This window comes from Pinus tabuliformis, chromosome 2_2 (assembly GCF_031772625.1).
Source record: "Pinus tabuliformis cultivar Carrire ecotype Pingquan chromosome 2_2, CPIR1, whole genome shotgun sequence".
Classification (NCBI taxonomy): Eukaryota; Viridiplantae; Streptophyta; class Pinopsida; order Pinales; family Pinaceae; genus Pinus; species Pinus tabuliformis.
Window position 1 is genome coordinate 644,522,548 of NC_142300.1, and position 14,869 is coordinate 644,537,416.

Genomic DNA, 14,869 nt, shown 5'->3' on the forward strand with positions numbered 1-14,869 from the left:
GTCAATATTTACATATCAAATATCAATACTTATATATTTATATTTATTGAATTCCATATAAATATCAATATTTATATATTTATATTTATTAAATTCCATATCAAATATCAATATTTATATATTTATATTTATTAAATTTCATAATTTACTAAAATATATATAATTTTTTTACTAAAAATTTGTTATATGATTTTTTCCTATTTCATTATTTAAACTATATTTTAAATTTTAAATAACATTTGACGCTGCACAATCAACCCAAAAAATACAAACAAAGTTCCCTTATTAACTTAATTCCTGAAAAAGCTACGCGCCAACAAGGAAAATATCCCCTTATTAACTTAATTCCCGAAAAAGCAACCTATTGTTGGTGACATTGTAATGTTTCCTTGTTGAATTGCAAAAAAGAATTCAATGCACTGACTTGGCATGGCTATGAAAATTTAATTACTTTTAAATAAAAAATAATAAATGATCTTTCCTATTTAGGATTTTTACATAGTTAATATACATGGTTCTATAAAAAAAAATTACATGGTTCTAATAAAAAAAAAAATTCAAATAGTTTAAAATTATGTCTTTTCCAAAATAAAGCATATGCACTATTAAATACATTTTAATAGTAAAACATATACACTTTTCAATATGGATTTACATAAATTTTAAAAGGTGTTATTTAGGGAGGTTATAAATTAGTTTGAAAATAAAACATATACACTATTAAATACATATTTAATAGTAAAACATATACACCTTTCAATAGGGATTTACATAAATTTTAAAAGATGTTATTTAAAAAGTGTTATTTAGGGAGGTTATAAATTAGTTTGGAAAAAAAATTTAATTGAAATTTGGTAAATTTTTTTTAAAATATTTGATTATAAGAATGTTTAAATTTTTTTTTATGGAAATAAATTTTACACTATTATAAATCTTAAGATTATAAATTTTGAAATTTAACAACTCTAACTTAAATTTCTATCAAACTTTTAAAAAATCATACCAAAAATTTATTATTTTCTGAATAAATATATACCCTCGTATACTACCCTATTTTAAAGTGCATATATTCATGCAACTATATTTCAAAGTGCATATATTCGTACAATACCACAGACGATGAGCCATACGTCAATGCATAATGGTGGTCGTTGAACCGGCCTGTCAATTCCATTTATTTCACATATTTTCATCCAAATTTCGTCAATTCCATTTATTTATAATTTTCTTAAAAAAATCGCGATTTTAAACGGTTAATAATACATCCTTTTATATAAAAAAAAAATTCAAATAGCTTAAAATTATAATTTTCGAACTACTATCCTAGAAAGACTTATCCATAATAAAGCATATACATTATCCAATATCTATTTACATATTAGGACATATACACTCTTAAAAATGAATTTACATAAATGTTAAAGGGTGTTTTCTTGTCAGGAGGTTATAAATTGATTTGGAAAGTTACTTTTTCTAAAATTTAGTGATTTTTTTATAAATCTAATCACATGTGTGTTTGAATCATTTTTATTTAGGGTAAAAATAGATTCAGTTCGGTATTATTAAAAAATCTTTACCATTCAAAAATTTTAAAATTTAATAACTATAATTTAAATTTTCCAAAATTTTACTTAAATTTTTAACAAAAATTATAACAAAATTTCTACTATTTTCTAAATAAATTTGTGTCCTTGATCGATTTCAAAGTGTACAATACCACAGTCGATGAGTCATACGTCGATGCTGGTGGTTGAACAGGCCAGTCAATTCCATTTTTCGTCCTTTCCCGTGGTGTTTGACTAAGTTTTTATCAGTTTTTGAAAGGCTACCAATACTCTCTACAGATACTTTTTCAACCTTGAATGCATGCCGTCGTGAACAAAATTCAAAGATTAGGAAATGCGTATAGGCTGTCGTTTTAAATCAGGATTCTGTCTTATCATTTCCCTCGTGCCCTTCGACGAAATTGTAGTTATAACTTGTGGCTATAAATATGGTCATCACAGAAGGATACTCGCACTGAGCTGGCTCTTAAGTTGGGAGATCATTTCAGTAGCAATCTCTTTAGTGCTGTGTCTTTTGTGCACTTTCTCTTTCCTTTCCGAATCACAGTCATGTCGGCGCAACATCTAGGCGAGAGCACTCATAACCAGCATTCAACGGTGCGAGATAACGTGCCACATAGCAAAAGCAACGAAAATCCCATAGTGTTGATCAATACTGTTTCTGAATGCAGCGAGGATGGCCATTCTGTGATGCCCAATATCGTTTCAGAGGTTATTGAGAATGGGCATGGGCGTGTGCGGGAGCCGGTCATTATTTCAGAAAGCAATGAGAATGGACACGCATCCTTTAGAAGGTAAGATTCAAGATTCAAGATCTGCTGATCACTCTTTTTGAACTCTTTAAAAAATAGTTGTGCTTTTGTAATCCCACAAGCTGTCGAATTAGTCTGGATCATATTTTGCTACACAGTATTTGCGTTGTGTCTCTTTTACTTTGTTGGCGCAAGATTTCTGCTGGTGATAAATTGCTTAATTTCAATCACATATCTGGTTAATAAGACCTTCTAAAGGTTTATGACGGGTTTCAAACATAGTTACCAAGTTCGGCAGCATCCGCCAAAAAAAATCGAAAATTCTTGAATACTATTCGATTCATTTAATAATTCGTTAAGTTTAATACAGTACGCATTTTTTTGAAGAGTAAAAATTAAGATGTATATTATCTATTTTTTTTTCAACGTTGAATTTACAGTGTCGAATTTGATAACTATGGTTTCAAATACATGTCTATATAAATTTGGTAACTATGGTTTCAAATACGTATCCATGTATTAACTAGCTTTGTCGTTGGAGAGTTACTAGAATACATGAGTTTTTACCGCATGTTGCCGAACGTAAAATTGCTTTGCCTGATATATAGGTTGGAAGGCAAAGTAGCAATTATTACAGGAGGTGCGCGAGGGATCGGCGAAGCTGCCGTTCGGCTTTTTGCAAAACATGGTGCAAAAGTTATAATAGCCGACATCGATGACACTGCAGGCGAGAAACTCTCCAAATCTTTGGCTCCTGCTGCAACATACGTGCATTGCGATGTGAGCAGAGAGGAGGATGTGGCCCAGCTTGTCAACATAACAGTTGCCAAGTACGGAAAACTTGATATCATGTACAATAACGCAGGAATCCTTGGAGAGCAGAAGAAACGCAAGAGCATAATGGAGTTTGATGCAGAGGAGTTCGATAGAATAATGAGTGTTAATGTGAAAGGAGTGGGGCTTGGAATGAAACATGCAGCACGAGTCATGGTTCCCAGAAGAAATGGGTGCATTATTTCTACTTCAAGTGTTGCAGGTGTTCTGGGAGGACTTGGACCTCATGCATACACGGCATCTAAGCATGCCATCATTGGGTTAACAAAGAATGGTGCATGTGAACTAGGAAAATATGGGATTCGGGTGAACTCAATTTCTCCCTTTGGAGTTGCAACGTCTATGATGATAAATGCTTGGAGCGAATACGATGCAGAAAATGTAGAAGAGATGTTAAAGGATGATCTCGAACATCGCAAGCAGAAAATAGAAGAGCTGGTTGGAAGCTTGGCAAATTTAAAGGGCCCAACTGTTCGAGCCAAGGATATAGCAGAAGCAGCCCTGTATCTTGCCAGCGATGATTCGCAGTATGTAAGCGGCCATAATTTAGTAGTGGATGGAGGTGTTACAAACGTAAATAACTGTATTCGTCTGTGACCTGCTTCCAAACAATTTGTCTCTCGTTTCACGCACACTTTTTTCACCAATCTTGATTAATGTAAGGAGTTTGGACTCCACAAGGGTTCGTACTGAAAGTTGACTTGCAAGAGCTAATACTTGTGATGGAAGTTGACTGGAAAGAGCCTTATCTGACATTCATTTTATGATTTATTTTTGTGAAACTGCTTGTAATTTAACTAATTCACTGAAAGTTGACGTTGACTGGGAAGGGCTAATACTTGCCATGGAAGTGGATTGGAAAGAGCCTTATCTTACATTCGTTTACTGATTTATTTTTATGAAACTGCTTGTAGTTTAACTAATTTTAAAATGCAAGGTTTTATGGCATGTATTTAATTATTGTAGAAATTTTTTGTTTTTAAAGGAAATTTAATATTATTAGTTTAGTGTTATCTTTATTTTAGATTTATGAGGGATCTTTCGAGGTGTAGAGATTTGAATTTCAGAGACTTATCCCTCTCACAGGTTGATAGATCTGGAATTAAAATAGATTTAGGTTGGTTTAATAATTAATTTTAATTTTTTTTTTAATTTTTACTTTTATATAATTTTACTAAGTCAAAATGTTTTAACTAATAATTTTCTTTTTTATTTTTATTTTTATGCAATTTGATTTGGTCAAAATGTTTAGATAAGATAATATAACATGACATTACAACATCTATTCTATACTAGGAAATAAGAGATGGTTTTGGACATGTGGTATTGATGAGTCATCATATTGGACCATGGTATGGTATGGTTAATAATATCTATGGTAAAGTGAGAGTGAATATCCATGGTTAAAAATCTTGTTATATTTTAAGTATTAATTTTTTATGTGGTTATTAATGAAATTTAAATATGTTCGCAAAACTATTATTTTAATTCATATAATAAAATGGATGATATTTTTTAATGTGGTAAAAGTGTCGATAGATCTCAAAAGTAATTATAATTTATTGTTTTTAAGATTTAATCAAAAAACTATTATAAAATTAAATTCATATAAAATATTTATAAAATATTTTGATTGTGAAATGCTAGATGGTTTATGGGTATATTGTATTAATGAACCATGGTATTCACACATCGCATTGTAGCAAAGTCTATTTACAAGTTAATAATATATATGGAAAACATATTGTTATATTGTAGGTATTAAAGTTTCCATATGCTTATTAATTAAAATTAAATATGGTTCTAGAATCATTATTTTATTTTATAAGATTAAATGGATCTTAACTTTTTATTGTTATTTATAGGCTATATATTTTAATGTAATATATATGTTACTATTTTCTTTTATCTAAAAAAATATTCATAATTTTACTAATAAAAACAAAATTACAATATAACAAATTGAATTTTATTATTTTTATTATTTTTAACATTTTAAAAACACCACAATATCTCTCTTATACTAAGCTCCATATTATTTTTAACCTACATACAAATATTTACCAACTTTTTTATGTATTATAAATTAAACACATTAATCTAAATTCAAACCATAAATTAAAATGTAAATTTATTTATAAATTTTCTTATCTTATAACTACAATTCACTCTTATGCTACGGGTACACCTCACTCCTGTACTAAATTGTAAAAAACCTTTTTACCAATAACACTATATATATATAGATATATATATATATACTTTACCAATAACACTTTTAATTTTATATATATATACATATATATATTTTACCAATAACACTTTTAATATATATATAAAAGTGAAACCACCATCAAAATCAAAAAGCTTTCGTTCTGGGAAGGAATCTTATCACCTCTTACTTCCGCAAACACAGAGCCACTTTCAAAATGGGACAAAAATTACAAAAAGGCCAGTTGGAAATATAAAGTACAAACATTGGGAGTCGGTGAGAGATCCCTGTAACATATTTGGAGAATAGACATTAGATTTTGACCAAATGAGAGTCCGAGCAGTTTCCTGCACTGGATTATGAGTATTAGTGGTACATTGTAAATAGGTAAACCGAGTGTGTTGAACAATATGATGGCATCACAAACATTTTTAAAAGTAATGAGCGGAAAGAGGTCAAGGACAGATGAAAATTTAAAATAATGAAATTTGCTTTTGAGTTTAATTGCAAAATAAATCGACGACTACATCACTTTTAGTGTACGTATAAATTGATGAGAAACGAAGTGAAAAGGGTAATTTACCCACCAAAATTTAAAAATAATAAATATTTGCTGTTGAGTTTTAGAGCAAGATAAATCGACAACAAGACCCTGTGATACGTAGCACACAAATTCAATGGATTTTTCTTTTTTTTTTTCTACAATGTGTTTGAATAAAATAATTTTTTAAAAAATATTAATAATTTATAATATATTTATTTAAAATATATTATTGAATACAATAAATTATTGTAAATTTTAATTATATTAATAAACAATTTTATTTAAATAAAATAAATTGGTTATCTATTTTAAGAATACTAATCAGAATTATGAAAATAAAGTTGGATAAGAAGAAAAAAACGTTTGCGCTGGAATTTCAACATACTTTTGAGCAGTAAATAACTAAATATTCAATGCAGCATATTTTTAGATGTAAATATTAAAATTGAACTGTAAAGTCAGCAAGTTCATAATATATTTGGTTAAATAATAATATTTAAAAAATATTTTTAATTTATTTATATATATATGTTAAAAAAAAAATATTTAAATTCAAAATTTATTTGTGTACATAAATATTGTAAATATAGATTTGATGATTTCATATATATATATATATATATACAAACATTATTTTCATTTAAATATCATATTTATAATGTTATATGCAAAGTATTTACTATTCAACTCAATAAAATAACTCTTATATAAGTTATGAAAAATTAATGTAGCAGGATAATAGTACTATTATACTTGTGAGAGATAAGTCCTCACTAGCTCTATTAATGTGCAACTAAATTTATACAAGGAGGTGACCCTTGGTTTCAATGTCTAAAGGTCCCTTCATATTCTCCTAGTTTATTTATTTACAAATTTTATTACAAAAATACCAAATGATTATGTTCAACATTCCCTCCTTTAAGTCAAAGGGGTGTTTGTGATCCAATTGCATATAGATGGCCACCCACTTCTTCTACTGACTCAATGGTTCTCTATATTTTTGGAAGTTTTTCTATGAAAATTTAGGTCCCAAACTTGTAGGGTCTTTTTGAGGCCTTGAATGATGTTTTTTGGAAATATCATAGGCCACATGTTGCCATAGAATCCCCTTGGCCATGGCGAAAATTTGTAGTCTTTGGACGGATCTTTCCAACAAGCTACTATGTTCATTAGATAAACATTGTATGCACAATTTTTCCCTAAGGAAATTAATTTACCAACTAACCACCTCATGGGATTGCAAACCATTCGGCACTTCATATTATATGGTTAGGGTTTTGGACCTCTACAATTCTTTCTTTATGTTAAAAGACCATCATTTTGGCCTCTTATAATAGATTTTGCAAATGCATATAGCTGACATCTCTCTCCCTTAAGAGATAGCTTCCATAATTCTAGCCAATTTGTGTTCTGAGATATTCTATTATTTACTTATAAATAGAAATTGGGTTTTCACTATATTATTATTTTCTCTTTTATATTTGTTTGTCTATTCCATTTCCTTTCTTTCCTTTCCTTTCATTCTTTGTACAGCTTGGATTATTCCGTTTCCTTTCATTCTTTGTACAACTTGGATTATTCCATTTCCTTTCTTTCTTTTCCTTTCATTCTTTGTACAACCTGGATTATTCCATTTCCTTTCTTTCTTTTCCTTTCATTCTTTGTACAACCTGGATTATTCTATTTCCTTTCTTTCCTTTCCTTTCATTCTTTGTATAACCTGGATCAGTTTGTGAGCTCAAACATCATTCTGATTTTTTTAAACGTTTCCCTTTAGACTACTTTTCTCCAATTTTCTCATTTGTGGAAAACTTTCTTAAAATAAATAATATTGGTCTCCACATGCTATCAAATCAAATGATACTTTGTGATGATATGTTTAGTTCAATCATAGAATCTAGGATTCTTGCCCAACTTCATTACAAGAGTGTTGTCAACTAGAGGAGGAGAGGAGTAGAATTCACTTGTTTAAAAAATAAATATTCATGTGTTTCCTTAATCCACACAATCTTCTTTATTTCTTCAATAACTACCACATATTCTGTTTTTGTTGTGGAATTTACTAGAATTGACAATTTGTGTTACCTCCAAGAAACAGCTACCGATCCTTGATCCAAAACTAACTTATTAATTGGCTTGAAGTTAAGACATCATTTTCTTTGTTTCTAACAAAATTTAAATTTAAATATTCAAATAAACAAATTTATGTAAGTGTAAATATTTGAGTCCAAAATCTTGAATTTTTTCTAATTTATTTACTAATTTATTTATTTCTCTCAAAACTACTTATAATTTAATTTAAATATTATGCAAGCTATGCTTTCAAGTATTAAAGGAAAAGCTTTCGTTTTGGGGGAGAAATGAACTGGGAGCCACCTTCAAATTCAGATAAAAATTACAAATAGGTTGTCTTTATCTACTACAAAACTACTTATAATTTAATTTAAATATTATGCAAGGAATGCCTTTAAGTATTAAAGAAAAAGCTCTTGTTTTGGGGAGGAATGAACTGGGAGCCATCTTCAAAATGAGATAAAAATTTCAAATGGGTTGTCTTTAACTTGTAATGCCCCCGGAAAAAAGTGTAAATATTTGGTTTATTGTGGTAAATATAAACTGAACGTGATATTATTATCTGTTTGAAATTTAAATATATTCGTTTTTATTATGAGAGATAAGAAATGTTTCTTTTAAAAGTTGGTAACTTCTCAAGGAGGAAGTTTTCCTCTTGAGGTAAAAAGATAGTTGCTATGAGGGCAACCCTAACTACCATAGCAACCCTAACTACCTCCCCTAACTGGAAGTGTTTCAGAGAAAAGGAGGGGAGGGGAGGAAAATTTGCACTGTAGGGACACGCAGAAAAAAAGAAAAGATAGGAGGTTAAGTTTGGTGATAGCCCTGCACATTGTGCAAGTAAATTGTGGAAGACTATGGTCTAGCAAGTAAGCAAGGGGGGAGATTCTGGTCGTGATAGATGACTCTCATGGTCGGGCAGTTGAGAGGCAGTAGAAGCCCGGTGAGCCTTCAAGAAGATCTTTACCAGCCAGAGAACTAAGTACGTAAAGAAGCCTTGACGGAAAACTGCTGTGTGAACTTTATAATGTATCATATTTATGTAAAAGAGGTGTGGAAGGTTTTCTCTACAGTAAATAATAGAAGAAATACGAGAGGCGAGATGGGTGTCTTCTCATGAATATCTTTACAAATGTAAGAGTTAGTAGTCTGTGAAGAGTTTTCTTCTTATTTATGAATTGGAATTAACTGCGAGAGAAGTTTTTGGGAAAAATAATCCATAAATTAAAAGCAGAAAGCTCAACAAAAATTTATAGCAGACTCAGATTTAGCAAAGACTGTCCATGTAGTAGACATGAATCCATATAATAATTAATGGAATTGACCATTTAGGAGCTCTTTCCTTAATTATGCCTGAACACAAAGAAATGCAGGAAAATCTAGAGAATAGATTCAAACCCTCGGAGCACAACCAATAGAGAGAAATTTATGAAATATTTTAAAGAATATGCTGAGAGGCAAAACAGTTTCCGCATGCATAATGAATCCAAATCCAGAACCCTTTCTTTCCCTACATGCGTGAAATTATATCAATATATAGCAGCAATGCAAATCATGTAGCTATATAACATTTACAGCAGAACGAATCTTGTAACTATACAATCATACGAAGGCGAAGAATTCATGATAAAGTTAGATAATAACATAACCAAAGCTCTGAGGAGCGGATTGAAGATTAAGAGAAAACGTAAATGTGGTACGCACAAAATATCAGCAATATCATAGGGCTAGACCTGTAAGCAAATGCCATCATTCATCAAGACCTGCTAGTTTAAACCATTTTAACCATGCTGTAGATTGCTCACCTAGAATCTCATGAAAACACTCAGTACAAACACAATAACGTTCCATGGAAATCAAAACTGAGCATACAATTACATAGTATAAACCATAGAAATTTCTTATAACTCAAGGAACCCTAAAGGGGTTAGAATATTAAAGTATAAACAGGAGCCGCAACGCCCAGTAGAAATGGCATGCATTTAAAAACTTAACATATACTCAGGTCTCAAGGACCTTAACAGAAATCTGGAGAATAAATATATGAAAATGTGCTTAGCTAATAAATAAAACTGTGGTAAGCCACAATGGGATTCAACCCAGGGTTTATATCCAGAATAGTCCTCTTTTTAAATAAATGTAATACACAGCGTAATAGAAAATTAAAGAGCAAGCTCGAGGGCATGTCAAATTTAACAATGCGCCAAGATAACTAGGGCTATAGTTCTAAGGAATAACCTGAGAACAAGGTTTCACAAACCCTGAAAAGAGCAGAGTAAACCTGACTAGCGTATAGAATTTGCCATCAATCTGATACAATAAACGAAATAGGAGTCATAAAGACTTGGGCCGGAGGGCCATTTTAAAATAAAATGGAAGAACCCTTTCCTTTCAACAACAGAATGGGAAATCTTTCAATAGATCCAGAAATCGACAACCATCAGGAGAAGTATTCCATGAAACTTACCCGTTAGCCAACGTAGAAGAGGTAGAACCTGGGAAACCTGGCAAGCATTGTCCAGAACCCTCGGGTGATTGTTGGAGGCCGGCATCATGACCCTCAACTATAGAACAAAGACAAGCAAGAGAACTATTAGAGATTTGGACAAAAAAAATAAAGAAAACCTGAATGGAGGAAAAGAAATCAATGAGCTTAAAAATTGCATGATTAAACTCTTACCAGAAGATGAATGTTGTAATAACTAGGTTGAATACCGTTCAGAGCTTGGTGGCATCCATGGACCATCTGAATTCATTCAGTGAGAAGGAGTTCTAGACGATTCGGTGCCAAGGAGGAAAGACAGAGCTGAAGCAGGCCTTGTGCAAATGCTTTGGGAAACTCCACGCTACTAGATAAACATGGGTGGAGCACATTGAACCAGCACAGCCCTCGGATGGGCATCCATACATCCACACTGTCGATGAGGGGAGAAGTTCGAGGGGCATGAAGTCAGAGTGTACTCTGACCATACCCATCACGTGACAGAGCCGGTGGTCATTAAATTCCAATGCCAGATGTTAAGAGTAGACAGTGCTAGCATTAAAGCCATCATCAAATAAACTATCCACCAGAAAGATTTTCCGACAATGCAAAACAATACCATTTGATAATTCCAAAATGGCATATGTGGTATTAAGAAATTTAGTAAAGTTAACATGTAATATTTCATAAGCATGTATAAGGTGGAATAGGGATTGACTTATATGTAAAAAAAATTATTTGGTATGTTTATTTCATGTAGGTGGGTACGTTACAAGTGGTATCAGAGCCAAGTATCAAAAATTGTGGCCTCTAGGAAATGAAACAGATAAACAGATAAAGGGCATACATTTTATTTTAATGTCTATTGAGTAGTTAAAGAAAAATAGTTAATGCGTTGAACCTTCTTCTATTACTTCTCTTATGTTAAGTACAGGAAAACAGAAGACCGAAAATATGAGAAGAGAAGACAGTGTGTCACGTAGGTTTGTGGTGGGTTAGGGACCTACAACCGGTCCTGAAAATGACCCTGAATTATGGGTACAGCTTGGAGAGGAGGCTCGCAATACAAATCTTGCAATTTTAGAGACAGTGCAGGAGTTGAAAAATGAAATGGACCGATTGTGGGAGGATAACGCGAGGTTAACCATGGAACAGGAGAGGATCATAAAGAGCCTATCTGACAAGCAAAATCAACAACCGCTGAATCCCAGCGCTGAGCAGAAAAGGGTGTTAGAGGAGAAGAATCACCACACAGAACCAGAAGAGTCAGAAGGAAGGGAGGAGGAACGATCTGATAATGCTTCCGAACAACAGACATCAAAAAGGCAATGAATAGAGTTGCAAGGGGAGTTCCGTAAGATCAAACCGCCACACTTTGATGGAGAACAGGAGGAAGCAGCTGAGGTGTGGTTGATTAATATGAACAAATATTTCCAGCTATATGAATACGATCACAAACTCAAGGCACGGTTGGCCATTTTCCAATTACAGGGAAAAGCCACTCTGTGGTGGGAAGAAGTTAAGATGGTAAGAGGAGTAAGTGAATAGAATATAACTTGGGAAAATTTTCCAAAATACTTTAAGGAAAGATGCCTGACTGAACGTTTCTATGACGAAAAGGCAAGAGAATTCCATGACCTGCTACTGGGACAGCAAACTATGGATGAATTTATCACTCGTTTTACTTCATTGCTCAGTTATATGCCTTATATCCGAGAAGAAAAGGCTAAAGTACAGAGGCTCGTCAGTAGTTTACCTTTGAACATGAGGGAAAGAATTGAATTTGACAACCCAAAGATGATGGACGAGGCCATACGTAAAGCCTGAATTTGCTACCAGCAAAGCAAGTAGAAGGGAGAAATCTTGGGTAAGAAATGGGTTGATAAGAAAAGCAACAAACTAGCTGGAAATACTAAAGCTAATCGAGGTGGTGGTAACAAAGGATTCACCAAGGGGAAAAACAACAAAAACATACAGAAGAATCTACTCCGATTAAAGCCCCCCATTGAGTCCAGAACCAGTGAACAACCTAGAGAAATAGACAACAAAGGGACAACAAGGCCTCCAGTGCAATGTTGGCGCTGTGGTGGACCACATTATGTAAAAAACTGCCCTCAATGAAAAAGAATTGAACAGGTTTCCCAGATCTATGAAGCATCTATAGTTGGCGATGTAGGATGGAGTTTACCAAAGATTAATGCTGCCCTGGAAGATCGTCAGGCAGAGTACGAGCCGACCATGGTGGAATTTGAAGGTAAACTCTTAGACCTTGTTGTGACTGTTTTAATTGATCCTGGAGCTACGTTAATTTATATTAGTCCTAAGGTTGTGGAGCATTGTAAATTGCAACCTGTTAAATTTAAGGACCCTTGGCTAGTACAGCTGGCAACAGGGGCAAAGAGACGAGTACTTGCTAAGGTCAATAATTTCCCTTTAAAGATAGCAAGATAGCCAATGACGACAAATTTAAATGTGCTTCCCCTTGGTTCATATGATGTACTGATTGGTATGGACTGGTTAGAAAAACACTGGTCCATAATTAACTATAAAACTAAGACTATCTGTTATAAATATGAGCTTGGAACAAAGCAAGAGATGTAGGGAATTAAGCAGCCAGTGCAGATTCGGCCAATAACCGCCTCACAGTTAGCAAAATGCATTAGGAAAGGATGTCATATTTATGCAATCCAAGTGGGTTATTCCAACTCGAAAAATAAAACAGCCACATTGGAGAACATTTCTGTGATACAAGAATTTACTGATGTGTTTCCAGAAGATATTCCGGGACTGCCACCCAAAAGAGACATAGATTTTACCATCGAATTAGTGCCAGGAGCAGCGCTGGTGTCCCGAGCACCCTACAGAATGAGTACACTAGAATTGACAGAGTTAAAAATGCAATTATAGGAGCTGTTAGACAAAAACTACATTCGCCCCAGTGTGTCACCCTAGGGAGCCCTGGTGTTGTTCATTAAGAAGAAAGACGGGACTCTTCGCATGTGTATGGATTATCGCCAATTGAATAAATTGACGATAAAAAATAAGTATCCTCTACCCCGTATTGATGAACTGTTTGATCAAGTAAAAGGAGCAACAATATTCTCAAAGATTGATTTGCGATCAAGGTATCACCAAATCAAGATTAAAGAGGAAGACATAGCTAAAACAGCTATTAGAACATGATATGGCCACTATGAGTTTGTGGTGTTACGCTTTGGGTTAACCAACGCCCCCACAACCTTCATGTGTCTAATGAACTGCATATTTCATTAGTATTTGGATAAGTTTGTGCTAATTTTTATTGATGATATACTGATATATTCTCGAACTATGGAGGAGCACAAGGAGCACCTCAGATTAGTATTGCAAACCCTCCAAGAACATTGATTATACGCTAAGTTTAGCAAATGTGAATTCTTTAAGGAACAAATAAAATATTTGGGGCATATAATCACTAAATAAGGGATCGCAGTGGATCCTGAAAAGATAAGGACCATAATGGAATGGTTGATACCAAAGGATGTGGCAGACATCAGATCCTTCATGGGGCTAGCAGGTTATTACAAACGGTTTGTAGAAGGATTTTCGAGAGTAGCTTATCCAATCACTTCCTTATAGAAAAAGGGAAGAACCTTTAGGTGGACCCCTGAATGTCAAAAAAGTTTCGAACAACTTAAACATCTGCTCACCACCACACCCATTCTAAGCATAGCCGATCCTAGTAAAGATTATGTGGTGTGCACGGACGCAAGCAAGGAAGGTGTAGGAGATGTGTTAATGCAGGAAGGGAAGGTGATAGCTTACGAGTGAAGAAAATTAAAAGAGCATGAGCAAAAATATTCTGCTTATGATCTAGAGTTGGTAGCCATCATTCACGCTTTAAAAATGTGGTGACATTATCTTATGGGAAGAAAATTTCTATTATTGACAGATCACCACAGTCTGACCAATTATTTTAGCCAGCCCACCTTAAATGCTAGGCAAGCACGGTGGGTGGATTTCTTAAGTAGTTTTGATTTTGAGATCAATCATTTGAAAGGGAAAGAGAGCTGGGTGGAAGATGCTTTAATTCAGAAATTGCAATGTCTATATGAGATTTCTTGCAGTGAAGGGAAAAGCCCCTTCGAAGAAATGATTAAAAAGACAACAGAACAAGATACTAATTATCAAAAAATAAAACAACAAGTTCAACACCAAACCAGCAAAGAAAAAAGGCCAGGTTATGCTTTGGATGATGTTGGAATGTTGTATTACAAGAAAACATTGTAGGTGCCCAATCAGAACAGCATTAAAAATTTGATTTTGGATGAGTATCATAAGAGTAATTACGTTGGACACCTAGGATATCAGAAAATGATCACTGCACTCCGAAAAGAATATTATTGGTTGGGTATGAAGAAAGATGTG

The 14,869-nt window shown here is 33.0% G+C and overlaps 1 protein-coding gene across 1 annotated transcript; it reads left to right on the plus strand.

Moving 5' to 3' along the window:
- Nucleotides 1-2,038: 2,038 nt before the first annotated feature.
- Nucleotides 2,039-3,972, plus strand: LOC149194272 (short-chain dehydrogenase reductase 2a-like). The gene is made up of 2 exons (XM_089407432.1): nucleotides 2,039-2,359; nucleotides 2,926-3,972. The coding sequence occupies exons 1-2, from the start codon at nucleotides 2,115-2,117 to the stop codon at nucleotides 3,746-3,748; spliced, it is 1,068 nt and encodes a 355-aa protein (XP_089263558.1). The 5' UTR covers nucleotides 2,039-2,114; the 3' UTR covers nucleotides 3,749-3,972.
- Nucleotides 3,973-14,869: the final 10,897 nt, after the last annotated feature.

What these genes read in the sequence shown, in the direction of transcription:
- LOC149194272 (XM_089407432.1), top strand. Translation starts at nt 2,115, where the DNA reads ATGTCGGCGCAACATCTAGGCGAGAGCACTCATAACCAGCATTCAACG. An exon ending in GGACACGCATCCTTTAGAAG is followed by an intron (nt 2,360 to 2,925) that starts GTAAGATTCAAG and finishes CCTGATATATAG; the next exon opens with GTTGGAAGGCAAAGTAGCAA.